The sequence below is a fragment of the Geotrypetes seraphini genome, chromosome 4 (genome assembly GCF_902459505.1).
Source record: "Geotrypetes seraphini chromosome 4, aGeoSer1.1, whole genome shotgun sequence".
Classification (NCBI taxonomy): Eukaryota; Metazoa; Chordata; class Amphibia; order Gymnophiona; family Dermophiidae; genus Geotrypetes; species Geotrypetes seraphini.
The window spans coordinates 99,309,068-99,334,502 of record NC_047087.1 but is presented as its reverse complement, the minus strand read 5'-3'; the positions used below and the strand labels follow the sequence as shown (position 1 = coordinate 99,334,502).

Here is a 25,435-nt window from a genome sequence, read left to right as displayed (position 1 = left end):
AAGTGGGTCTAGGGGATTCTGGAGGTGGTTTGGGGGGGCTCATCATGACCTATAAGGGAGCTGTAGTGAGATGATGACATGGCACCACTTTTTGTGAAGTTCACAGCAGTGCCCTGTAAGGTGCCCCACTATTTAGGTGCCATGTCTGGGTGTTCAGTCCATCACTTTGCAGAACCCTCCCACATCCAACAGGGCTTGTTCTAGGCATTTTTGATTTGGACGAAAATGTGGTATAAAGCTGGACGATTTAGTGACTTGGACGATCAGATCAGCAGGAGGTATATTTAGACGATTTTCGAAACGAAAAAATATTTGGACATATTTTTCGAAAATGTGTCCTAAGCTATTTTACTTTGGACGACTTGCGATTTGGGCGAAAACGGACTTAGATGTTCCTTTCAATTATGCCCCTCCTTTAATAAGACATTAACTATTTTTTCTTAGGACCTCAAAGTACCTACAAATACAATATGTGGCCCTGCAAAGGGTTTGAGTTTGAGACCACTGGTCTAGAACGTCTCACCTACTATACTGAAAATACATCTTACCTTGATACTTACTTCAATAGAAATCTAAAGTTTTGATTGAAGCACGTTTCTATTACTTGGATCTTTTCCACATTTACTGTTGGCACCCTAAAAGAAATAATTAATGAAAATAATCAACTGAACACAGACAGTTGAATGGGTAATGAAATCATGAACTGTTTGTGTATCTGACATTTGTTTCTTAAGATAGCTTGCAAAATAAAAGACAAAACATAACATGGGGGCCTGCTACGTGCAAAGTGTTTTTCACTGCCATGTGAAGGACATAAGACTAATTCTCAGCTTAGGTTTCCCACTCCCTGTGTCAGTGGGACATTAGAGACAACATTCATAGCCCCTGGGTGGGGAGGATGGGGGAAACAGGAAATCATAATCATTGTGCAATAGCAATACCTAGTGACCATATATGGGACAATGTTGGCAGAGCTCTGGAAAAAGATTAGGTTTTTACTTTGCTGATATCTTTTCTAGTCGATAAGTGCATCATTCTGGACAGACGGGCAATATCCCTATGCTCACGAGCCATACAGAAGGAATCCACTCCAGCTTTAGAATCCCTCCTCCTTCACTTGAGGGTTCTGCTGCCCCCTTCAGTTTGTACCAAAGCAGGCAATATCCCCATACAGAAACACATGTGAAGGAGGGGTATGGGGTAACTCCACAAACTTCAACTCTGTTTATCTCTGAAATCATAACTAGCATGTTAACATTGCCATTGATCAAGCAAAACAGCAAAACAATCATGCCAAATAGAAACACTTAAGGAGCTCAAATATTACCCCAATGTGTTAAACAATCATGTCAAATAGAAACATTTAAGGAGCTCAAATATTACCCTAATGTGTTATAACAATGCCAAAGCACGTTTGCAGTCCAGAATATGAAGAGCTGTTTCTCTAGGGTGAGAATGAGGCTTTGGAAAAAACAATGTAAGTACAATGGATTGGTTGAAATGAAATTCTGTAACAACTTTTGGTAAGAACTTTGGATGAGTGCGGAGTACCACCTTGTCGTTATGGAAAACTGTGAAAGGTGGGTCTGCTACTAAAGCTTGTAGTTCACTGACTCTGCGAGCAGACGTGAGAGCGATGAGAAAGACTACTTTCCAAGTGAGATATTTGAGATGAGCCGCAGACATTGGTTCAAATTGAGGCTTTATCATTTTAGCAAGAACGATATTGAGATCCCATAATACTGGAGGTGGTTTAAGAGGTAGTTTGACATTGAAAAGTCCTTTCATAAATCTGGAAACCACAGAATGAGCAGATAAGGGTTTCCCTTCCAATGGTTGATGAAAACCAGCAATTACACTAAGATGAACTCTAATGGAGGTTGATTTGAGGCCAGATTGTGATAAACAGAGAAGGTAATCCAAAACTGAAGACAAGGAGGTGGATTGAGGCTCCTTGTGATGAAGATTGCACCAAACAGAAAACCTAGTCCACTTCTGTCTGATGGTAGGTTTTCTGGAAGCATCTAAAATATCCTTGACAGGTTGAGAAAACTGAAAGTGTGAAGTCATGTTGAGAGGTACCAAGCTGTCAGATATAGCAATTGCAGATTGGGATGAAGAAGAAAACAGTGACTCTGTGTAAGCAGAGATGGAAAAATTGGCAGACGTAGTGGCTCCCTGCTGCTGAGTTGAAATAGAAGGGAAAACCAAGGTTGTCTGGGCCACAGAGGAGCTATCAGAATCATGGTGGTATGTTCGTGTTTGAGTTTGGCGAGTGTCTTGAGAATCAGAGGAAATGGCGGAAACGCATATAGGAATTTATTGGTCCATTCCACGAGAAAAACATCTGCCTCCAGGCGGTGAGGAGAGTAGATCCTGGAGCAAGACTGAGGTAGTTTGTTGTTGTGGGGAGATGAAAACAGGTCTATTTGAGGAGTCCCTCACTGAGAAAAAATGAGTCAGAGTGACAAAGAATTGAGTTTCCATTCATGAGGTTGCAGAAGACGACTCAATTTGTCCGCCATTGCATTTTGCTCTCCCTGAATGTAGACAGCTTTTAGAAAGGTGTTTTGATGAATTGCCCAAGTCCAAATCTTTTGAGCTTCTTGGCAAAGGGGAAGAGACCATATACCCCCTAGCTTGTTAATGTAGTACATGGCGACCTGATTGTCTGTACAGATGAGCATGACTTGATCATGAATAAGATACTGAAAAGCTTTGAGAACATTGAAGATCGCTCTGAGTTCTAACAGATTTATGTGATGTCGACGTTCTGCGGTGGACGGAGACCGTTGAGATGAGTCCCCCCAAGCATAGGTCGAGGAATCTGTTGTTAGGACCTTCTGGTGAGTAGGCGTTTGAAACAGCAAACCTCTGGAAAGATTGGAAGAAAGCGCTGAAGAGGAGTCACTGTAATATACTGAGAGAACGGGTCGAAAGCCTGCGCCCTTTGAGAAGCCAGGGTCCACTGAGGAATTCTGAGGTGAAGTCTGACAAAAGGAGTCACGTGAACTGTAGAGGCCATGTGACCTAGGAGAACCATCATTTGCCTTGCTGAGAGTGAAGCAAGGGTAGACACTTGTTGACAAAGTTGTATGAGGGTATCCTGACGTTGTTGAGGAAGGAATGCTCCGAGTTGTACAGTGTCCAGGACAGTTCCAATAAACTGGACAGTCAGGTTGTAATTGAGATTTGGGAAAGTTGATTTCGAATCCCAAACTTTGCAGGAGCCAAATAGTCCGCTGAGTCGCTACAGTAACCCCCTGAGACGTTGAATCATTCAGGTATGGGAATACCTGGAGACCATGCCTGCGCAAAGCTGCTGCTACCACTATCAGGCCCTTGGTGAAAACTCTGGGAGATTATATCAGACCGAAAGGTAGCACTCTGTATTGATAATGATGATTTCCCACCTGAAATCTGAGGAATCTTTGGGAGGCTGGCTGAATGGGTATGTGAGTGTAAGCATCCTTGAGATCCAGACAGCATAACCAATCTTTGTGATCCAGAAGGGGATACAATGATGCCAAAGAGAGCATCTGAAACTTTTCTTTGATGAGAAATTTGTTGAGAACTCTGAGATTCAATATGGGTAGCAGACCTCCCGTCTTCTTCGGGACAAGAAAATAACAGGAGTAAAACCCCGTACTCTGCTGCTCCAAAGAAACTGGCTCGATGGCTTTGAGAGCTAGCAGAGCTTGTACTTCCTGGAGAAGAAGGGGGGTCTGCGAGGAATTGGAAGGACACTCTCTTAGAGGGTAATCTGGTGGAATTTGATGGAATTGAAGAGAGTAACCCTCTCTGAGGATGGAAAGCACCCAAAGATCCGAAGTGATCACCTCCCATCATTGATGAAAATGATGGAGACAACTTCCGATGGGAAGAGGGGAAGACAGAAGCAGAAAGACTGATGTTATGCTCTGTGTGAGATTGTCAAAAAGGCTGCATTGGCTTGGTCACAGCCAGAGCCTGGGGTTTGCGTTGACGCTGCTGTTGCGACTGTTTCCTAGGAGATGGTCTGGAATAGGCCGGTGTTAACTTTTGAGGATAACAACTCTGATAAGACAAGGCTGGCTTACAACCCTTAGCAGCCAAGGGTCCGATGAGAGAGGCAAAAGACTTTTCGTGCTCAGACAAGCGTTTTGTGGCTGCCTCAATGGACTCGTCAAACAGCTCGTTCCCTTGACAGGGTATGTTGGCGAGACGATCCTGGAGATTGGGGGTCCATGTCTACAATCCGCAGCCAAGCCAGACGCCTCATAGCAACAGAAAATGCAGTGACCCATGATAACATCTTGAATGCATTGTATGCTGATTGGACCATGTGCATTCAAAGCTGGGACAGAGTGTGGTATAAGTGTTGAAACTCAGGCAAACAATGTTTTGGTAAATCTGTGAAAAAAAGAAGGCAAGGTCTTAATCCAATGCTTTAGATAAAATGTAAAAACAAAGTTATAATTCAAAATTCTATTCGTCATCATGAAATTTGATATAGACGACAACCAAATTTGTCCATGGTCCTTCCCTCTCGACCTGGGGGAACAGTTGCATAGACCTTAGCCGGGTTAGTCTTTTTTAAAGAAGATTCAACCACCAGAGATTGATGAGAGAGTTGTGGTTTCTCAAACCCCTTACAATGTACCATCCTGTAACGAGATTCCATTTTTGCTTGTATGGGTCCGCTGGGATGGAATATGTGGTTTCCAGATTTCTCTTAAAAGTCTGGCAAAGGATGCCATTCATAGGTAGCCGCAAAGAATCCTTAGAAGGCTGTGGCATCTCCAATTCCTCCAAATATTCAGCTGTATACTTAGAATCAGATTCCAAATCAATATGAAGATCTTTACTCATATGATGTCTGTACTTCCTGAGGAGAAGAACAAGACCTGGGTGCCATAGAAAAAGGTGAAGCCTTGCTGGAGTACTGGAATTGAAGATCAGGATCCAAAGTCAAGGTCACAGAAGAGCCTCCACTTTGTGAAGGAGGCGAAGTAATCGAGTGTTTTCATTTAGAAGAGTGTGCTGGAGATCCATGAGGAGGCTGAGAAACCAAATGCCCTGGATCATGCCTCGGAGAAGTAGGTTTTGATTTATGGGAACCAGATGTTTGGAGTTGATGAGGGTACACTAGGAATGCCTTGATATAAGCATATGGAGCCTCAAAGAGCCTTGAGTTGCTGGTGAATGAGGCGCGCAGGCTCGCTGGTCTCAAGAGGAAGATCTCCATTGAGAAGAATGCCTGGACAGACTATGCTGCCTGGAAGAATCAGTTTGAGGATCCTTGAAAAGCATCAAAGAACGAAGTAGAGATGGATCCGTGGCGTGCTTTGAGTGCAAGAGGCATCCCAATGGCGAGATATGTCTCGATGGGGACTGAGAGCAAGACCTCTGGGAGCTGAAGCAAAGTGGAGATTGAGACCTTCTGAAGTCGGCGGTAGCTGGAGATCGAGACTTGCAGGACTAGGATGAAGGTGAAGGTCAAGACTTCTGAGACCTGAGATGAGCTGGAGTCTTAACCCTCCCGGACCTGGAGTGATGAGACCAAGCTTGACTAGAGGATGTTAAGGGGAAGAAACCGGCGAGGGAGGAAGTAGGACCATTGGATGATGGAGACAAAAAGGGAGTGATAAAGGAGCAAAAAGAGGTAGCCGACAGGTTAAACAAATTCTTCTCGTCAGTCTTCACATGCGAGGACACATCCAGTGTACCAGAAACCGACGTGATCTTCCACGGTGATCAAGAAGAAAAACTGTCAACCACAGAGGTGAGCCATGATGATGTCCTCCAACAGATAGATAGATTGAAAAGCGACAAATCACCAGGCCTGGATGGAATCCACCCTAGGGTACTAAAAGAACTAAGAAATGAGATAGCGGGAATACTCCAACGAGTTTGCAACCTATCCTTGAAAACTGGAGAGATTCCGGAGGACTGGAAGATAGCAAATGTTACACCTTTAAAAAGGGGTCAAGAGGAGACCCAAGAAACTATAGGCCGGTAAGTTTGACATCAGTTCCAGGCAAGATGGTAGAAGCACTGATAAAGGACAGCATCTGTGAGCACATCGAAAAAAATGGGCTGATGAAAGCGAGCCAACATGGCTTCTGCAAGGGAAGATCGTGCCAAACAAACTTACTGCACTTCTTTGAGGGGTTGAACAGCCAGTTGGACAAAGGGGAACCCATAGACATCATTTACCTTGACTTCCAAAAGGCCTTTGACAAGGTACCCCATGAGCGGCTACTTAGGAAGCTGTGGAACCATGGGGTGGAAGGGGACGTACACAGATGGGTCAAACACTGGTTGGCAGGCAGAAGACAGAGGGTTTGAGTGAAGGGTCACTACTCGGGCTGGAGGAAGGTCACGAGCGGAGTTCCGCAGGGGTCTGTACTTGGACCACTGCTGTTCAATGTATTTATTAATGACCTGGAAACGGGGACGAAATGTGAAGTTATAAAATTTGCGGATGACACTAAACTCTGTAGAAGGGTTAGAACTAAGGAAGAGTGTGAGGACCTACAAAGGGACCTAAACAAACTGGAGGAGTGGGCGAATAAATGGCAGATGAACTTCAATGTAGGGAAATGCAAGGTCATGCATATAGGGAGAAAGAACCCGATGTTCAGCTACCAAATGGGGGGATTAGTATTAGAGGGAAGTAACCTTGAAAGAGATTTGGGTGTACTGGTGGATACAACAATGAAGTCAACGGCACAATGCGCAGCAGCCGCAAAGAAGGCAAACAGAATGTTGGGTATTATTAAGAAGGGTATTACGACCAGAACAAAAGAAGTCATCCTGCCATTGTATCGGGCAATGGTGCGCCCGCACCTGGAGTACTGTGTTCAGTATTGGTCACCGTACTTTAAGAAGGATATGGCAATACTTGAGAGGGTCCAGAGGAGAGCGACACGAATGATTAAGGGCATGGAAAACCTTTCATACACTGAAAGATTGGAGAGGCTGGGGCTCTTCTCCATGGAAAAGCGGAGACTCAGAGGAGACATGATAGAGACCTACAAGATCATGAAGGGCATAGAGAAAGTAGAGAGGGATAGATTCTTCAAACTTTCAAAACATATAAGAACAAGAGGGCATTCGGAAAAATTGGAAGCGGATAGATTCAAAACAAATGCTAGGAAGTTTTTCTTTACCCAGCGTGTGGTGGACACCTGGAATGCACTTCCAGAGGACGTAATAGGACAGAGTACGGTACTGGAGTTCAAGAAAGGATTGGACAATTTCCTGCTGAAGAAAGGGATAGAGGGGTATAGATAGGGGGCTACTGCGCAGGTCCTGGACCTGTTGGACCGCCGCATGAGTGGACTGCTGGGCACGATGGACCTCGGGTCTGACCCAGTGGAGGCATTGCTTATGTTCTTATGAAGATCAATGTCGAGATGCTCTCAAAGATGCAACTGCTTGCAAATCTGCTGAGTGCTCAGGCTGGACTGCAAGAAGCAGTGTCGAGGCTGGAGTGAATTTGGCAAGCATAGTACTAAACTCCATATGCAGGATAGCTTCTAGCATATTCTGGAAAGCAGGCACCAATACCAATGAAGCTGGTAATGTTGGAGCAGCAGTGCGCTCTGGAGAGGGCGACCTCGAAGACGAGTATTCCCTAACTTTGGAGGCATACTTCGTTGGAAGTCTCGAAGTGGCTGGCACGACTACACTTGTTGCCTGGATTGCCTGAGACTCCGCCTGGAGGACGGGAGGCTTCTTAGCCAGCGTACCTGGAGAGATTGCAGCAGACTTGCCTGAAGACGGGGGCTTAGTCGCAGTCGAGGTCGAGGCCTTCACTAGCAAGGGTGATTTACTTAAGGCCGAGGCCAAGGGCTTCACTAACAAGACTAAGGTCGAAGTCGAGGTCTTCTCTGTAGAGGGATCCATGACCCCGAAGAGCTTTTCAAGTTGAACTCGCCATCTCTTCAAAGCTCGGTTTTGAAGAGTAGCACAGCGTGCGCACAATTCCGGACAGTGTTCCGGTCCCAAACACTGAATGCACCAACAGTGCGGGTCAGTGATGGGCATCACACGATTACACTGGCTAAATTCTTAAATACCGTAAGAGGCCGAAGATTGCTGGCTGAGGCCTCTGGGTCAGGCCCCGCCGTCGAAAAACCGACGAAGATGGGTTATTGTTGTTGTTTTTTTGACACGCCATGCAGCGACTCATTATTTTAAAGAAAGTCAAAGATATAACACAAGCCGCAGTGATTGAGAAGGCAAGAATTCACGCAGAGCCAGAAACAAGGGCTTTTCAGCTCCTTGGAAAAACTAGAACTGAGGAGACGCTGAGGAGATGCGTGTCCTACATCGGGCAGGAAGGTACTCGAACATGGTCGGTGCAACAGTCGCAAACTTTCTAAAAATTCTTCAAGCAAGTCAGCTTGTGAAGCTGTCCACATTGGGGCTCCATGGATGATGTCACCCATATGTTAAGAATATGCTGCCTGCTTGTCCTGGGATAACAGAACAATGCCTTGGAAGAGATCCTTTAGCAGTATTTTGGTGCTGTGATGGCTCAATGGTAGCGGTTCCACGGGGCCTTGAGGTGTTATGTTCCAAAGGGCCCGGTACCAAGGGAATTGACTGCAGAAGATGCATACAATGTGATTTTAAAACAGTGGCAATCTCCCTGAGGAAGAATTCATCGAGCTGTTGCAGAAAGGACTGCACCAGTACCGATGGTTCAGGAGGCGGTACCGTTGGTGCTGAAGGTTTCGATATGGGTGACTTCAAAGGGGATGCACAGCATATAGGAGAGACAACTGGAGGATCTACAGAATGATGACATTATCTTATGGCCCGCATCAAGAAACTCGATGCCGCCGAGGCCAGCTACAGCTGCAGAGCAGCACATACCGGTACTGAAGGCTCAACAGCCGGTACCTTGGGTACAGCAGATTGAGTCGGAGAGGGTGACGAGGCTGCACACCTAGAAGGGGAAACAACCTGCGATATAGAACAGTGGTATCGATGAGTGGCTTGCATCGACAGACTCGATGCTTTAGAGACCTTCAACACTTGTTGGAATGTAGAATCCATAGTAGTAGACTTCTTCAATGAAGAGAGACTTCCTAATGCAGGAGGTATCGATATTGATGGCTCCAGTATCCTGATGTCCATGCTCGAGCCAAACAGCTTCTCCTGCTGAATCTGACGGGCTTTAAAGCAGTTACTTACCGTTAACAGGTGTTATCCAGGGACAGCAGGTAGATATTCTCAACATATGGGTGACGTCAACCACGGAGCCCCGATGCGGACAGTTTCACAAGCAGACTTGCTTGAAGAACTTTTGGAAAGTTCATGTATCCCACATCGCGCATGCGCGAGTGCCCTCCCACTCGACGTAGGGCGCGTATCTCCTCGGCGTCTCCTCAGTTCAGATAGCTAGCTAAGAAACCAACCAGGGGAGGTAGGTGGGTTATGATAATATCTGCTTGCTGTCCCTGGATAACACCTGTTATGGTATTTAACTGTGCTTTATCCCAGGACAAGCAGGCAGCATATTCTCAACATATGGGTGACCTCCAAGCTAACCAGAATGGGATGGTGAGAGTGTTGGCAATTCAGGAGAATAAATTTTGTAATACTGCCTGGCCAAAGTGGCCATCCCGTCTGGAAAAAGAATCCTGACAATAATGAGAGGTGAATGTATGAACCGAGAACTAGGTGGCAGCTTTGCAAATTTTCTCAAGAGGAGTGGATCTGAGGAAAGCTACTGAAGCCGCCATGGCTCTGACTTTGTGGGCTGTGACTCGACTCTGTAGATACAGTCCAGCCTGGGCATAGCAGAAAGAGATACAAGCAGCCATCCAGTTGAAGATGGTACGCTTAGAAATTGGATGCCTCAATTTGTTTGGATCAAAGGGGACAAAAAGTTGAGGAGCAGATCTGTGTGGATTGGTGCATTTTAAATAGAAGGCCAAAGCATGTTTACAGTCCAGAGTATGAAGAGCTGATTCTTCAGGATGAGAATGAGGCCTTGGAAAAAACACTGGAAGTACAATGGTTGATTGAGATGAAATTCTGAAACCATTTTATGTAAGAATTTAGGATGAGTACGGAGGACCACCTTGTCATGATGGAAAACTGTGAAAGGTGGCTCAGCAACTAAAGCTTGTAGCTCACTGACTCTTCCAGCAGATGTGAGAGCAATGAGAAACACCACTTTCCAAGTGAGATATTTCAGATGAGCCGTATCCATTGGTTCAAAAGGAGGCTTCATCAGTTGAGCAAGAACAACATTGAGATCCCAAACCACTGGGGAGGTTTGACATTGAAAAGTCCTTTCATAAATTTGGAAACCACCGGATGAGCAGAAAGGAGTTTCCCTTCGATAGGCTGATGGAAAGCAGCAATTGCACTGAGATGGACTCGAATGGATGTGGACTTGAGGCCAGAGGTAGATAAGTGCAGAAGATAATCCAAGAAGGAAGACAAGGAGGTATCTCGAGGCTCCTTGTTTTGAGATATGTATCAATTAGAAAATCTAGTCCATTTTTTGTGGTAGCATTGTTTAGTGGCAGGTTTTTTGGAAGCCTCTAAAATGTTCCGAACAGGTTGAGAAAACTGAAGGGGAGTTATGCTGAGAGGTACCAAGCTGTCAAGTGTAGAGACTGCAGGTTGGGATGAAGTAGAGATCCTTGACACTGTGTAAGCAGAGACGAAAAACTGGTAGAAGGTATGGCTCCCTGCTGCTGAGTTGAAGTAGAAGGGAGTACCAAGGTTGCCTGGGCCACCGAGGAACTATCAGAATCATGGTGACATGATGGGTCTTGAGCTTGACAAGAGTCTTGAGAATGAGAGGGAATGGAGGAATTGCATACAGGAAGAGATTCATCAATTCCATCGCCTCAAGGCGATGAAGAGAGTATATTCTGGAGCAGAACTGAGGCAGTTTGTGGTTGTGGGGAGATGCACCACTGCTGGAGCCATCTGCTGAGGTATCTTACCCGAGGGAAGCTCAGGAGAAGACTTGGCAGATCCAAACGAGGAAGGTCTGATGAGACTCAAGGTCAGAGTCGTGGAGGCAGGATGACACCCTGCAGCAGGCCTGACCGAGTCAGAGGTTGAGGGTGTAGCAGGGGTTTCTATACTGAAAATCTTTTCCACTTGAACTCGACGATGTTTAAGGGCTAGAGGTTGAAGGGTAGCACAGCGAACGCATGACTCTGGGCAATAGTCAGGCCCCAGGCACTGAAGACACCAGCGGTGTGTGTCAGTGAGGGAAATCGCACGCTGGCACTGGCTACACTTCTTAAAGCCTGTGACCGGCCGGGACATAGAAGGAAAGATAGTCGCTGCAAAGTCGAAGCCCGCAGGCTGAGGGCGTGCGGCAGGCCCCGCCAGTCAGACGAAAAATAAAATTTTTAAAAAATATTATAATAATCAAAAGAAAAAACACAGCGACATGGTAATAAGAAAAAATAAAACACAGCCGCATTGCATTGCAGGAGCAGGAAATGCAATGGAGGAAAACTCGACTGGTATTAAAGTATAAGGAGCTATTGTAGGGCATCTTCTCCTTCCTTTTTTTTTTTTTTTTTTTAACCACACAGAGTAGCAATAATGGGCAATACTGGCTATAAGTAGGGAATTACAGGCCGGTAAGTCTGACTTCTGTGGTAAGCAAATTAATGTTAACACTTAAAACAGAGAATGGTCAAGTTTCTGGAATTCTGTGAATTACAGGACCGGAGGCAACATGGATTCACTAGAGGCAGGTCTTGTCAGCCAAATCTGATCAATTTCTTTGACTGTGTAGACCAAAGAATTGGACAGAGGGAGTGCGCTAGATGTGGTTTATTTAGATTTTAGCAAAGCCTTTGACAGTGTACCACACAGACGTCTAATAAACAAACTGAGTGCTCTTGGGATGGGCCGGGTCAGGAACTGGTTAAGTGGAAGATGACAGAGAGTAGTGATTAATGGAGATCACTCTGAGGAAAGGGATGTCACCAGTGGTGTGCCTCAAGGTTCTGTTCTTGGGCCTGTTTTTTTTAACATTTTTATAAGTGATATTGCTGAAGGGCTGTCAGATAAGATTTGCCTCTTTGCGGATGATACCAAAATCTGCAATAGAGTAGACACCCTGAATGGTGTGAATAACATGAAGAAAGACCTAGCAAAACTTGGTCTGAAATTTGGCAAGAATGGTCTGAAATTTGGCAGCTAAATTTTAATGCTAAGAAATGCAAGGTCATGCATTTGGGCTGCAAAACCCCGAAGGAACGGTACAGTTTAAGAGGTGAAGAACTTATGTGCATGACAGAAGAGCAGGTCAAAAGGAAAAAAACTGTATGGCAACCTCCTAGCCAACTACAAGCTGCAAAACTCGACCCACATCTCTACAACCTATTGACCAAGACCACAGACTACAAAACCTTCAAAAAAGAAATAAAAACCCTTCTATTCATAAAACACATAAAACTGAACTAACACCTGCATCACCTGCAACTACTACATATGAACTTCTAATATCTTGTCAACTCATATGTAATCCTTAACAACTCAAAGAAATGTAAAAACTACTCCCTAAATACTTCTAATCTCCGGACAAACCATTTGTAATCCACCTTAAACCACAAGGTAATGGTGGAATAGAAATCCCTAATGTAATGTAATGATTATATGTGACCAAACAGGTTGAAAAGGTGACGGCGAGAGCTAGAAGGATGCTAGGGTGCATAGGAAGAGGTATGGCTAGTAGAAAAAAGGTGGTATTGATGCCCCTGTATAAGACTCTGGTGAGACCTCATTTAGAACATGTGTACAATTCTGGAGAATGCATCTTCAAAAAGATATAAAAAGGATGGAATCGGTCAAGAGGAAGGCTACTAAAATGATGTGTGGTCTTCGTCATAAGCCATATGGGGACAGACTTAAGATCTTAATATGTATACTTTAGAGTAGGGATGTCAAACTGAATCATATTAAGGGGCCGAAATCTAAAACACAGGCTAAGTCGCGTGCCATACCCTGCCCAATCTCTGCCCTAGACCCCATTTTATGTGGCCCACGGGTTGGACATCCCTGGTCTTGTGTAAGGCGCACAGTCACTGCGGGCCGCATAAAACGGCCAGGCAGGCCTTGTGTTTGACACATGTGCTTTAGAGGAAAGGCGGGAGAGGGGAGATATGATAGAGACACTTAAATACCTACGTGGCATAAATGCGCATGAGTCGAGTCCCTTTCAGTTGAAAGGAAACACTGGTATGAGAAGACATAGGATGAAGTTAAGAGGTGATAGGCTCCAGAGTAATCTAAGAAAATACTTTTTTACAAAAAGGGTGGTAGATGCATAGAACAGTCTCCCGGAAGAAGCGGTGGAGACAGAGACTGGCTGAATCCAAGAAGGCATGGGATAGGCACAAGGGATCTCTGAGAGAGACAGAGATAATGGTTACTGCAGATGGGCAGACTAGATGGAAAAATTATGTTCTTACCTGTTAATTTTCTTTCCTTTAGACGCAGCAGATGAATCCAGAGACCAATGGGATAGCACACATCTACCAGCAGGCGGAGATAGAGAAACTGATTAACTGGTGGTCCTATTGGCTGGCACTCCTCCTGTATCTCCAGTATAGCTCCTTGCCAAAGTATCCGTAACCATCAATAGGCATAGCATGTAAAAAACTTCTTTCCCATAACAAATCTCAAAAGGCAATAATACAGAATACAACCATCAATAATAACAAAGTTCGAAAGTTGGAAAAGAAAAAACCGACAGACAATATCCAGAAAGGGTGGGGCTCTGGATTCATCTGCTGCGTCTAAAGGAAAGAAAATTAACAGGTAAGAACATAATTTTTCCTTCCTTAGCAACAGCAGCAGATGAATCCAGAGACCAATGGGATGTAGCAAAAGCAATCCTCAATCTGGGTGGGAAGCAAACGCCGCCTCCGCAACAACTGAAGCACTAAACGCATCTACCGCATGCGCCCCCACATCCAACCGGTAATGCTGAGAGAAAGCACTCTCAGAAGACCAAGTAGCCACAAGACAAAACTCCTCCAAAGAAAAAACCTCTGGACCGAGTCCAAGAAGTAACCATCGTTCTGGCGGAATGGTCATGAAGTTCTTTCGCCAACCGCTTCCCTGCCATCAAGCAAGCGTAAAGAATATCCTCCTGGACCCATCGAGCGATGGAGGCATTGGATGCTGTATACGTTTGAGGCGTCCCGTGAAGAATACAAAAAGGTGATCTAAACAACTAAAAGTCGTTAGAAACCTAGCTCGCAGAGAACGCTACGCACTTTCAAAAAATGCAGTGAATAAAAGCACGTCTCCCCATTTTTCCTCACAAGAAGAAGGAAGGAAAAGTGAGAGTGTCATAAAAGAAAGGAATACCTCCTTAGAAAGAAATTGTGGTACCGTCCGAACTGACACCCCAGATTTTGTAAATCAGAAATAGGAATCCCCGCCAAACAAGGACTGCAACTCAGAAAACCGCCAAGCTGAAGTCATGGCCACAAGAAACTCCGTGTTCAACGGCACAGCCCTTTAGAGTCTCAAGAGACAAGGATGAAATGAAGCCTTCGGTAAACTGTGAAGAAGTACCTTAAGACTGTACTCCGGACAGGGCTTTCTAAGAGGTGTACATTTAGGAACTGAACTATATGAAGCTGAGAAGTAATCGAAGAGCAATATACCTAGCCCTTGTAACAAGCTAAGAATGGCATTTGAAGCTGAAGGGAATTGAACGCTAAGTCCTTGGTAATACACTTGTGCCACAAAAGAACTCTGGAAGGGTGCAAATGTTGAGAAGTACCCAAGAAAGGAAAAACCTCCAAAAGGAAGCAAAAGCCACAGGTGAAGACATCTGTATTGCCTGGATAAGAGAAGAAACAACCTGCTTCGCGTAACCCTCACATGTCAGCCATGACTTTTCAAAAGCTAGGTCGCAATACCAAAGTAGTACAAATATCCATGTTGATCGGACCCTAGGCGAGCAAAGACGGAGATACCAGGAAACTTCTTAGTCCGGCTGTCAAAAGACTCATCAAATCCGCATAGTAAGGATGGTGCCGTCAATCCAGAGATTCTACAAATACTGTGCCCGGAAAGCGAGCTCGAGATGGCAAATCCAAGCCATCATCAGCCAGCGGAAAACACTGAAAAAGAGAAGGCAGAGGTGAGAAAGGAGCCATGCAGCTACCCCCTCTAACTCCCACTCCCTGGGCCCGCCGAAGAAGCTAGGAAGCTTAGAATTGAGAGACGAGGCCATGAGGTCTAGGTCAAGGAGATCTCACGTCCATAAAAAGAGCTAGAACGCCTGAGCCACAAATCTCAATATCCAGGATGCAGAAGATTACACTAGTACTAACAGCGCTGTACACTGTAACATACAATAAAAGGGCCATGCACAGATTTTGCGGAGAGAAAGTCTATCCGAACTCTTTTCCTGACCCATAAAATGATCTGCCAACAGAAAAGGAAGATAAGGGTCCACCCATTGAAATAGAACCACAACTTTACCTGCCAACTGAGTACATCACCTACTGCCCAGGCTGTAGAGAAATACCCCCATCATAATACTGACGGAAAAGACCTTCAGCGTCATTTCGGAAGAATAGTTTGAAGCTCCAGAAACGGTCGCCCGACCATGCTCCAGAGTAGAAGAATGAACAAGTACCGAGTCGCTTCTTAAGACCAGACTCCTGGAGCTGAGGATGGAAGGCACCGAGCCACCCAACCCGACAGCCCTGGATTATTGGTGGCCATGAGTAAGTCTAGGAAAGACCGAGGCATGCCTTTGAAAAGAGAAATCTCACCGAGCCACCAAATCATATAGATGAGGAGCCTACCAAATAATTGGAACCCTGAGATACCAGAAACCACCGGAACAAAAGCGACTGCTGTAGTGTTTTAATGGGAAAGCAAGCCGAATTTCCCAGTGGAGTCAGCAATATGGATCCTAGAACCTGTACAGAATCCCATACTTTGGTCATGGTGACCGAAGAAGAATGCAAACCTGAGACTGACAGATCGCCCTAGTCTCTGGGAAGAAACACATTTCTCTCCTATATGAATAAAAACATCTCCCCGATATACCTATAAATAGTACAGGAGAAAAGAGTGCTGTGCAAATTCGAAGATTCACATCCAAAGAACTGAGGAAAAGAAACCACCCTTTTTGTGTCAGTCAAATGGCCCGACTGGAAGACGTCCGAATCAAGCATTCAGTCAAGAAGAAATTAAGTGAATTGCCTTGTAGCACCAAAATGGCACCACTGCCCACATTTCCTAAAATGTTCCTGAAGCCTTGGGTAGGTGAAACGGCATGTGCCAAAACCGAAAGTGCTGCTCCAAGAGAGGCAAGCAAACCGGAGTCCATAGTGAAAATGTAAATATTCTTCCAGTTTTTCTGCAGAAATGTGTAACCCTGAGAAACTAATTCAGCAGAATGGGATCCAGCCTGCCCAATGCCTCCATCTTGGGCACCATGCAGTAAGTGGAACAATGTCCCTTAGTTCCTGAAGAACTACAAGAACTGCCCTTAGGACCAGTAACACTTAAAAGGGAAACACAAAACATAGAGACTCCAAGAATGAACCGGAAACCGGAGGAGGATACAAAGTTGCAAGCATCCTGAAAAATGTTCACAGCCCCCTGACCTGACATTATAGCGGCTTTTCCCATATGAGAAAGCCTGAAGAGTCATTGGAAGAAGTCAAGATCCCCTCAGAATGAAGTGCAGAAGGTCAGGGAACGGTAGGATGAGAACTGTAGGATCTGTATGAAAAAAGAAATTCTCCTAGGAAAAATCAAGTTTCGCAATGTAAAGAGGAGTATACTGGAACCATGAAAACAGTACGAACTCCATGCAATCTGAGCGACATACATATGTCCCTTAAAGTGAATATGTACTAGACGCAATCAAGATGCTGCATCTACCGCCCCGTGGAAAACAACAGCATCCTAACAGGTATCAGACAAAGCTCACATCGCTAATGAGAGCTTCAGGGATGAGGCTAACTACCACATAGTGTGCGCTCCTCCGCGGGTTTGATAGAATAGGTAACTGGCACCTGGTTAGAAGGAGATGCACAGCCCTTCCTGGGTCGGGGGGTCCATCTAGCATGTGCCATGAGAAGATGGCGACAGGAGAAACCAGCGTGCTAAGCATGGAAAACTGAAGTCCAGGCCCTCTCAGAAATAGAGAAAGAGAGTCCTGGCCGCAGGAAGATGCGAAGTGTCATTATGCCCATAGAGACAGCCCGAACTTGGAAACTGTTAGTACTACCTTTAGGCATATATATCCTATGCCACTACTAGACACATGCAGCGCAGCACAGAGGCCCAAATAAGAAGGACAGTTACCAACCAACAGACAAAGGCTCAATCTGCAGGGACCCCAAGAGAGACAATGAGATACCCGTGTGAAATACAGGGCACTATCTTACTGCTGATCTCACTGTGCTGTGAGTTGCCGTATGTCAGCTCAGTCCAGAGACAAACCGAGACTGGGTGACCTAGCACATGTCAGAGTCTCTCTGGTAATCCCCTTGAGTGCCAACCCCAGAGTCCGATTAAACTAGAAGCTTCCTTCAAGTGAATACAGCAGGAACACAGACATAGACATATAAATCTGCCCAAGCTTATCTCAAAGCTGGTGAAACACATACAACCAGAAAGGAGCAAAGCCGTGGCATACCTTGACCAAAGTCAGCTGGAAATAAACTACCGGAATGCTGCCGCCATTGCCGGAGACCCAAGTGCACGCCTGATTTTCACCAACACATGGCCGCTGCATCAACGCTCCTAGAAACATAGTCAGATTCAAGCCCTGCAAAATTTACCCTGCCGAGCCTGCACAGAAAGAAAATCTGACTCAGGAAATAAGTAGAACAGTGCGGTGCTTCCCACAGCACCGAAAAAAAAACCACAAAACATGTCCTATCTCATGCGCGCTGCTATAAACCGGCACCTGCACAATCAGCTGCACATGGCCGCGACAAACACCGACGAAAGAGAACCTCGGAATAAACAGGACTACTACTGCTGCACTGAAACCCAACGAGGAGAACAAGTGTGAGCATGAAATCGCACTGCTACTGCCGCGCTGTAACCAACAAGGAAACCAAGCGCGTGCATGCAAAGGGCAGGAAAGTCCCGGCTCCCTCAACGGATTTCTAGTCATAAAACTTAGCCTCAATAAAATATCCATTCCTTAAACGTACGTTGACCGAACCCACAGTACTAAGACTCCCAAACAGAACCTGAAGTTCAAAGAAGTAAAAACCACATACATACTCACAAGCTTGTTGTTAGGGCCGGTTGAAACCAGTTAGAGCTGGTTCTGCAGCACTAACAGAGCAGAATGCAGCAACTGTGGTCTCCTTTTTTTTTTTTTTTTTTTGAAACAGAGAAGGGAAAGAAGAAAAAATTGAGACCCAGTCAGACCCTCTAGCAATGGAGGGAGGGTGAGGCAGGGGGACCTGGGGGGGCCCAGATGTAACCCTAAAGGCACCGTTCAGCCGGACACCCCTGTCTCACTGAAGAGAAAATCTCAACAGGAGAAATAGCATTGCCAGCTCACTGAAGAGAAACCTCAACAGGAGAAACAGAATGGCAGTCTCACTGAAAAGAAACCTCAACAGGAGAAAATAAAGTTCCGGTCACAGTCAGAATCCAGGAGCTAGTTGAATAGCGACCATTTCCTGCTGGGAGATAGAGAATACTGGAGATACAGCCAATAGGACCACCTGTTAATCAGTTTCTCTATCTCCGCCTGCTGGTAGATGTGTGCTATCCCATTGGTCTCTGGATTCATCTGCTGCTGTTGCTAAGGAAGGGCCATTTGGCTTTTATCTGCCATTAGGTTTCTATGTTACAGAGACAGTGCCTTAGTAATCTGCTTAGCAACCTTCAGTTATGTTTCTCCCTGCACCTTATTGGCTGGCTAAGCTTCTTTAGGAATATCTGACCAATGTGCTGCAGTTATCTTTGATTGACTTTCCATGCCTCCCCCAGCTTGCATTAACTTCAGCTGTGTTCTCCCTTTTACATTTCATATTTCTTGCCTCAGCCTTTCTTTGCCTTGGAACCCCTTAGCTATACTGCAGGTTTTTTTTCCTTAGCCAGTCAAAAAGCTGCAAAGAACACAGGGCCAATAGGTTATGATACATCATCATTCAGTCCTGCAGTCCTGGTTTTCCTTGTAGCCTATTGGCTGACTAAGCTTCCTTAGGCATGACCAATAGGTTGCAGGAGGAAGCGGGAACACTACCTACAGAAACAGTGCCTTAGCAACCTGCTTAGCAACTTTCAGTCCTGCTTTTCCCTGCAGCCTATTGGCTGGCTAATCTTCCTTGTGTAACCAATAGGCTGCAGGGGGAGGCAGGAGCAGTAACTACAAAGACAGTGCCTTAGCAAACTTCAGTCTTGTTTTTCTCTGTAGCCTATTGGCTGGCTAAACTTCCTTGTCTGACCAATAGGCTACAGAAGGAGGCAGGAACATCTGAAAAATTCCCCGTTTGATCCCCCAAATGTGTTTTGTCCAACTCCAGACCTAGCTAAATTGCTTTCTCGCACCAAAAACCATAGATTGACCCCATTGCATCAAAATCCTTAAAGCTGTTTTCAAGATCACAGAGTTTGCTCACTTTTTTATAATAGGATAACAGAAATGTAAACCTACCACGAGAAACTTGACTTTTGAAGAATGCAGTGAAGGATGAAATGCAAAAAGCAAGCAATCAGCGTTATTGCCAGCAGAAATTTTCTCATGACTGAATGGCCTGAAATCCAAAGAATAAAAAAAAGCTACTTTAAGCATATTTATGTAAAACTTATCAAATGAGGTACACAAAACTCTATTCTAATCTAATAGGGATAGCTACTTCAGATTCTAGGATTTTATTTCAGATATTGAACTCTCTGATGGATGGATGTTCAACAAACCAAGCACATATTTCGGAGAAATTACCTGCAACTTCTCATCTTGCAGAATTCTTTAAAATCTTGGATCTTAGAGCACAATTTAAGAAATCAGGTTAACTAATGGAAATGCATTAGCTAGGAATCAATCTAGTCCAGTGCACAGAATTGGGGAAGATTTTTCCCCAGCTCAGTTCTATTTATCAGAAATATGTATAATTATATTGCTGCTTGAATATCTTTATCATGAAAGCAGCGCCATCGGATTTTAAAATTCAGTTACAAGTGGCTCCAAATGCAGCTGGATCTAGGGATTTTCCCTAATGATTTAGGTAAGATTATTGTAACCAATAAAAATATATAGGGGAATATTGAATCAATAATATACAAATTATTTACACCTCATACAAAAAAAGGTACAATTAACTTCCAATCACATTTACCAATTTCACATTAAAATACTTTTCTTTATTCAAAATACTTCTTTAACGCTAATCACATTAGAAATGTTTCTGCCCCTAACTTCCTATTATGCACTTCAATGAATTAAATCACCTATTAAATCACATAACCCATTAATTAATACATAGAAACATCGGTATTGATCCAAGATGGCTGAAAGCTAGGAGGTCTAAGTTTTATTCTCCCTGGCTCCCTTTGGAATTACTTGTTTGTAAGAATATTACCTGGTTTCAAAATGCCGAAGAGGAGAGGACGAAGCGCTGGTGTAGCCTCACAGTGCTCTAGGATGGCCGTCTTCGGCAATATTGAAGAGCTGGTGAGGAGAATGCAGGAAACGCCGACACCATCGGGGAGTTCCCTGCAGGAGACGCGCAGTGGTGGCGAATCTGTGCCGTTCTCCATAGGGCTGGAAACATCGTTAAGCCCCGACGTGAGAGCACCTCCCCCACGCCCTCAGTCCACCAGTTCCCTGCGAGGGGAGGTACGCCCGGATATAGGAGTTTACCTCCACCCGGAGGCTAAGGAGATCGAAGGGGGATCTGTGTTGCCGGGGTCCTTGTTGCTACAGGGAAGCCCGAATGTTGAGACTGAGGAGGAAGCGAAGGGAGAAGCAGGAGCCCAACAGGACGTTGGAAGAGTTGGATTGCCAGTGGGTGAGCTAAGTAAATTTAATTCACACCTATTTCAGATAGAGAAGCCCCGGGAGGTAACACTAGACTCCCTGTGGGATCTTGTGGCTAATTTGGCAAAGTCCATAAACCCACAATTGCAACAACTTGAAAATAAATTTAATCATCATGAGACTGAGATTAAAAACTTGAAGATTGGGATTGAGGACTCTAAGACCTCAATACAAAATGTTTACCAAGAATTAAAGGTTTCTAAACAAATTACTGAGACATTAATTAAAGATAATACTAACTTAAGAAGGAAGATGGAGGCAATGGAAAAATTTTCCCGGAATAACAACCTTAGACTGATCAACTTTCCCAGGGTGTCTATGATAGCCCCTAGAGAAATGATAAAACGCTATTTGATGGAAATATTGGAGCTTACAGAAGAAACATTACCTCCATTTACACAGGTTTATTACCTTCCAAATAAGACACAGGATCAACAACAGCAGAATTTGGGACATGACAATGAATATTTCTAATATTCTGGAAACATCGGATAAAGAACTAGCGGTTCCAGCAACTTTACTTTTAACAGTAGCTCTCGCACCAGATAAAAACTGGTTGCTGAGACTTTTCTTTAAAAATAAACAAAAAGAATTTTTAGGTTGTAAAATACAGATGTTTCCAGATTTGGCTAAGGAGACTCAGCGAAGGAGACGTGAATTCTTACTAAGGAAACCTGGTGTTATAGCTCTAGGGGCTACATTTTACTTGTGACATCCATGTAAATGTGTAATTAATTATCGTTCACATAAATTTGTTTTCTTTGAGCCATCCCAACTGACAACCTTTCTCTCAACTTCGTCTTTGGAGAAAGATGGAACATGAGTGCTAAGTTTAAGAAAGGGTGTACTGACCTTAGTCTACTAGTATATTTTTGTAATTTAAATTTTCTTTATATATTTCGCCTATCATCCAACTTGGATCTTATTTGAGGACTTGAGTAGAAATTTAAGCTTTTATTTGATGTTTGATGTATTATAATGTTTTTCTTGCTAAGTTTATTTTCTTGCTGAATTTCCTTTCTGTACAAGTTATACTTGATTATATTGAAAATTCAATAAATATATATATAAACATTAAAAAAAAAAAAAGAAACATCGGTATTAATGTCACTTAGCTGAAATCATCATTGTAGTCAATACACTGAAACCTTCTGCCCAATGTGTGGCAGCGGCCAAAAATGCAAACAAGATACTAGGAATTATTAGAAAAGGGATGGTAAACAAGACTAAGAATGCTATAATGCCTCTGTATCGCTCCATGATGCAATCTCATCTTGAGTACTGCATTCAATTCTGGTCACCTTATCGCAAAAGAGATATAATGGAACTAGAAAAGGTTCAAAGAAGAGCGACCAAGATGGTAAAGGGGATCAAACTCCTCTCATATGAGGAAAAGACTAAAGAACGAAAGATTAGGTTCTTATCTCTGCTAATCTTCTTTCTTGTAAATCCTCTCTTTATTCTGGATTGCTGGGAGTTATGCACCTTGTGGCCAATGTCTGTAGGATCTTCAATTAACTAAAATTCAGCCCCTCCTACTGTGCTTATCTCCTAGAGCAGTGGTCTCAAACTTGTGGCCCGCCAGGTACTATTTTGAGGCCCTCGGTATGTTTATCAATCATAAAAGTAAAATAAAACAGTTTCTTGATAATATGTCTCTTTAGCTATATATTACAATATTATTATTAAGAATTAGCCAAAAGGAAAGATTTATAAACTATAAAAAGTTTTACTTCATACAAAATTGTTATTTTTTTAATAAGACATTAACTATTTTTTTCTGAGGCCCTTCAAGTACCTACAAATCCAAAATGTGGCCCTGCAAAGGGTTTGAGTTTGAGACCACTGTCCTAGAGCATGCTCCCTGAACACCAATTAGTCATCATGAAGCCAGGAATTTCTACAGGAGAAACAAGAAACAAAAGAGAGAGAGCGGGGGAACGGGGAACTTGCCGCCAAACAATCAATTCTGCTCATGTTAACAAATTCAAAACAGCAACAATGTAAATTGTAAAACAGATTAGGTAACAGTAAAACCCGAATTATAAAACGGAATTACAGGGATACGCAGCCTGTACAGTCAGAAGGAGGCAACCACCCGGGGACCACTCTAACGTCACCTCATAGTTAAACATGGCATTCTCAGCAAGACTTGTCTGAGACTGAAATCCAGTTTACCAGTAATTGGTCAGGCAATCTGCAAATCAGACAATAGGGCGGGTGTCTAGAATAAAGAGAGGATTTAAAAGAAAGAAGATTAGCAGAGGTAAGAACCTAATCTTTCATTCTTGTACATTTCCTCTTGTTTCTGGAATGCAAGGACGTAACAAAGCAGTCCCAAAATATCGTTGGGGGGCGATGAGCCCACCACCATAACCAAAACCCCAAAAGCAGCATCCTGTTTAGCCGCCACATCAATCCAGTAAACCTTGGTAATATGTGCAGGGAAGACCAAATCTCTTCAGGCAAAACTGCAATGGATTCAGCCCAAGAGGAAGACATTCCTCTAGTGCAGTGGTAGTCAAACTCATTAATCAAAAGAGCCAAAGATCAGCAGTACAACAATTAAGATTTCTTTTGAGAACCATACCCCACGCCCGCTTGCACTACGACGGCTACGTCAACCCGACTGATACCCCGCTCGCCCGCACGTAGACTAAATCGATTCATGGCACAGCCTAGAGAATGACACGAGGAAAAAATTTGTCTCCGTCCCTGCCTCGTCCCCACGAGCTCAGTCCCCATCCCCGCAAACCATCTGATCCCATCCACACAAGCCTCAAATAGTTTTATATTGAACTTATTATATTAAAGTATAAAAAGAAACAATATTCTGTACAATTGTCAATTTATAAATCAACGTCTTCTCCCGACTGCCATAAGGCAGTAAGAGGGGCCAAAAGGGACTATGAGGAAAAAATTGCCAAGGGGGCAAAAAACTTACATCCCGTTCTTTCGATATATTAAGAGGAAACGACCCGCGAAGGAAGCGGTGGGGCCATTGGATGACCATGGAATAAATGGAATGCTAAAGGAGGATAAAGCCATAGCCGACAAACTGAACATGTTTTTTGCATCTGTATTTACAGAAGTGGATATACGGAACATACCGGAAGCTGACAGGCTATACTTAGGAAACGAAGACGGGAAACTGACTGGGTTGGTGGTCAATCTAGATGAGGTATGCAGGCAGATTGACAGACTTAAAAATGACAAATCCCCTGGACCGGATGGCATCCATCCAAAGGTAATCAAGAAACTGAAAGGGATTATAGCTGAACTTCTTCAACTAATAAACAATCTGTCAATCAAATCGGGAAGGATTCTGGAAGATTGGAAAGTGGCAATGTTACACAGATCTTCAAGAAAGGTTCGAAGGGAGATCCGGGAAACTACAGGCCGGTGAGTCTGACCTCGGTACCGGGAAAGATGGTAGAGGCACTGCTAAAGGACCGCATAGTTCACCACCTTGACAGACACAATCTGCTGAGAATCAGCCAGCACGGCTTCAGCAAAGGAAGATCTTGCTTAACAAACTTGCTGCAATTTTTCGAGGGAGTTTACAGGCAGATAGACAAAGGTGACCCGGTCGACATTGTATATCTGGATTTTAAGAAGGCGTTTGACAAGGTCCCGCATGAACGACTACTTTAAAAACTTGCGAGCCATAGGATTGAGGGTGTAATACTCACGTGGATCAAAAACTGGTTGGCGGATAGAAAACAGAGAGTGGGGATAAATGGACAATACTCGGACTGGAAAAGCGTCACCAGTGGAGTGCCGCAGGGTTCGGTGCTTGGGCCTGTGCTCTTCAACATATTTATAAATGATCTGGAAATTAGAACGACTTGCGAGGTGATTAAATTTGCAGATGATACGAAGTTATTCAGAGTAGTGAAGACACAGGAGGATTGTGAAGACCTGCAACAGGACATAAACATGTTCGAGAAATGGGCCGCAACATGGCAAATGAAGTTTAACGTGGACAAGTGTAAGGTGATGCATGTTGGTAACAAAAATCTCGTACACGACTACAGGATGTCTGCTGCAGTACTCGGAGAGACCCCCTAGGAAAGAGACTTGGGAGTACTGGTCAACAAGTTGAAGAAGCTGTCCACGCAATGTGCGACGGCGGCGAAAAGGGCGAACAGAATGCTTGGAACAATTAAGAAGGGGATCACAAACAGATCGGAAAAGGTTATCATGCCGCTGTACCGGGCCATGGTGTGACCCCACTTGGAATACTGCATCCAGCATTGGTCACCGTACTTGAGGAAGGACACAGTACTACGGGAAAGTTTCCAGAGAAGGGTCCAGAGACTAAAATGGTTAAGGGGCTGGAGGAGTTGTCATACAGCGAGAGATTAGAGAAACTGGGCCTCTTCTCCCTTGAAAAAACAA

General features: G+C 44.2%; 1 protein-coding gene across 11 annotated transcripts in view; it reads right to left on the bottom strand.

Annotated features, from left to right (window-relative positions):
• ST3GAL6 (ST3 beta-galactoside alpha-2,3-sialyltransferase 6) overlaps positions 1-25,435 on the bottom strand; it is a 235,045-nt gene that overhangs the window by 94,182 nt on the left and 115,428 nt on the right. For 5 of the 11 annotated variants that reach the window (XR_004539149.1, XM_033941149.1, XM_033941151.1 and 2 more), the window contains exons 2-4: positions 20,577-20,939; positions 19,652-19,751; positions 561-635 (exon numbers count right to left, since the gene is read on the bottom strand). Coding sequence is in view for 8 of the 11 variants with exons in the window: in XM_033941149.1 (XP_033797040.1) it covers positions 561-635; positions 19,652-19,751; positions 20,577-20,754 (353 nt within the window). In the remaining 3 variants the exon portion in view is untranslated. Of the gene's footprint in view, positions 1-548; positions 636-19,651; positions 19,752-20,576; positions 20,940-25,435 lie in introns of those variants that run through there. The other 6 variants (XM_033941153.1, XM_033941154.1, XM_033941155.1 and 3 more) reach the window with 3 other exon arrangements.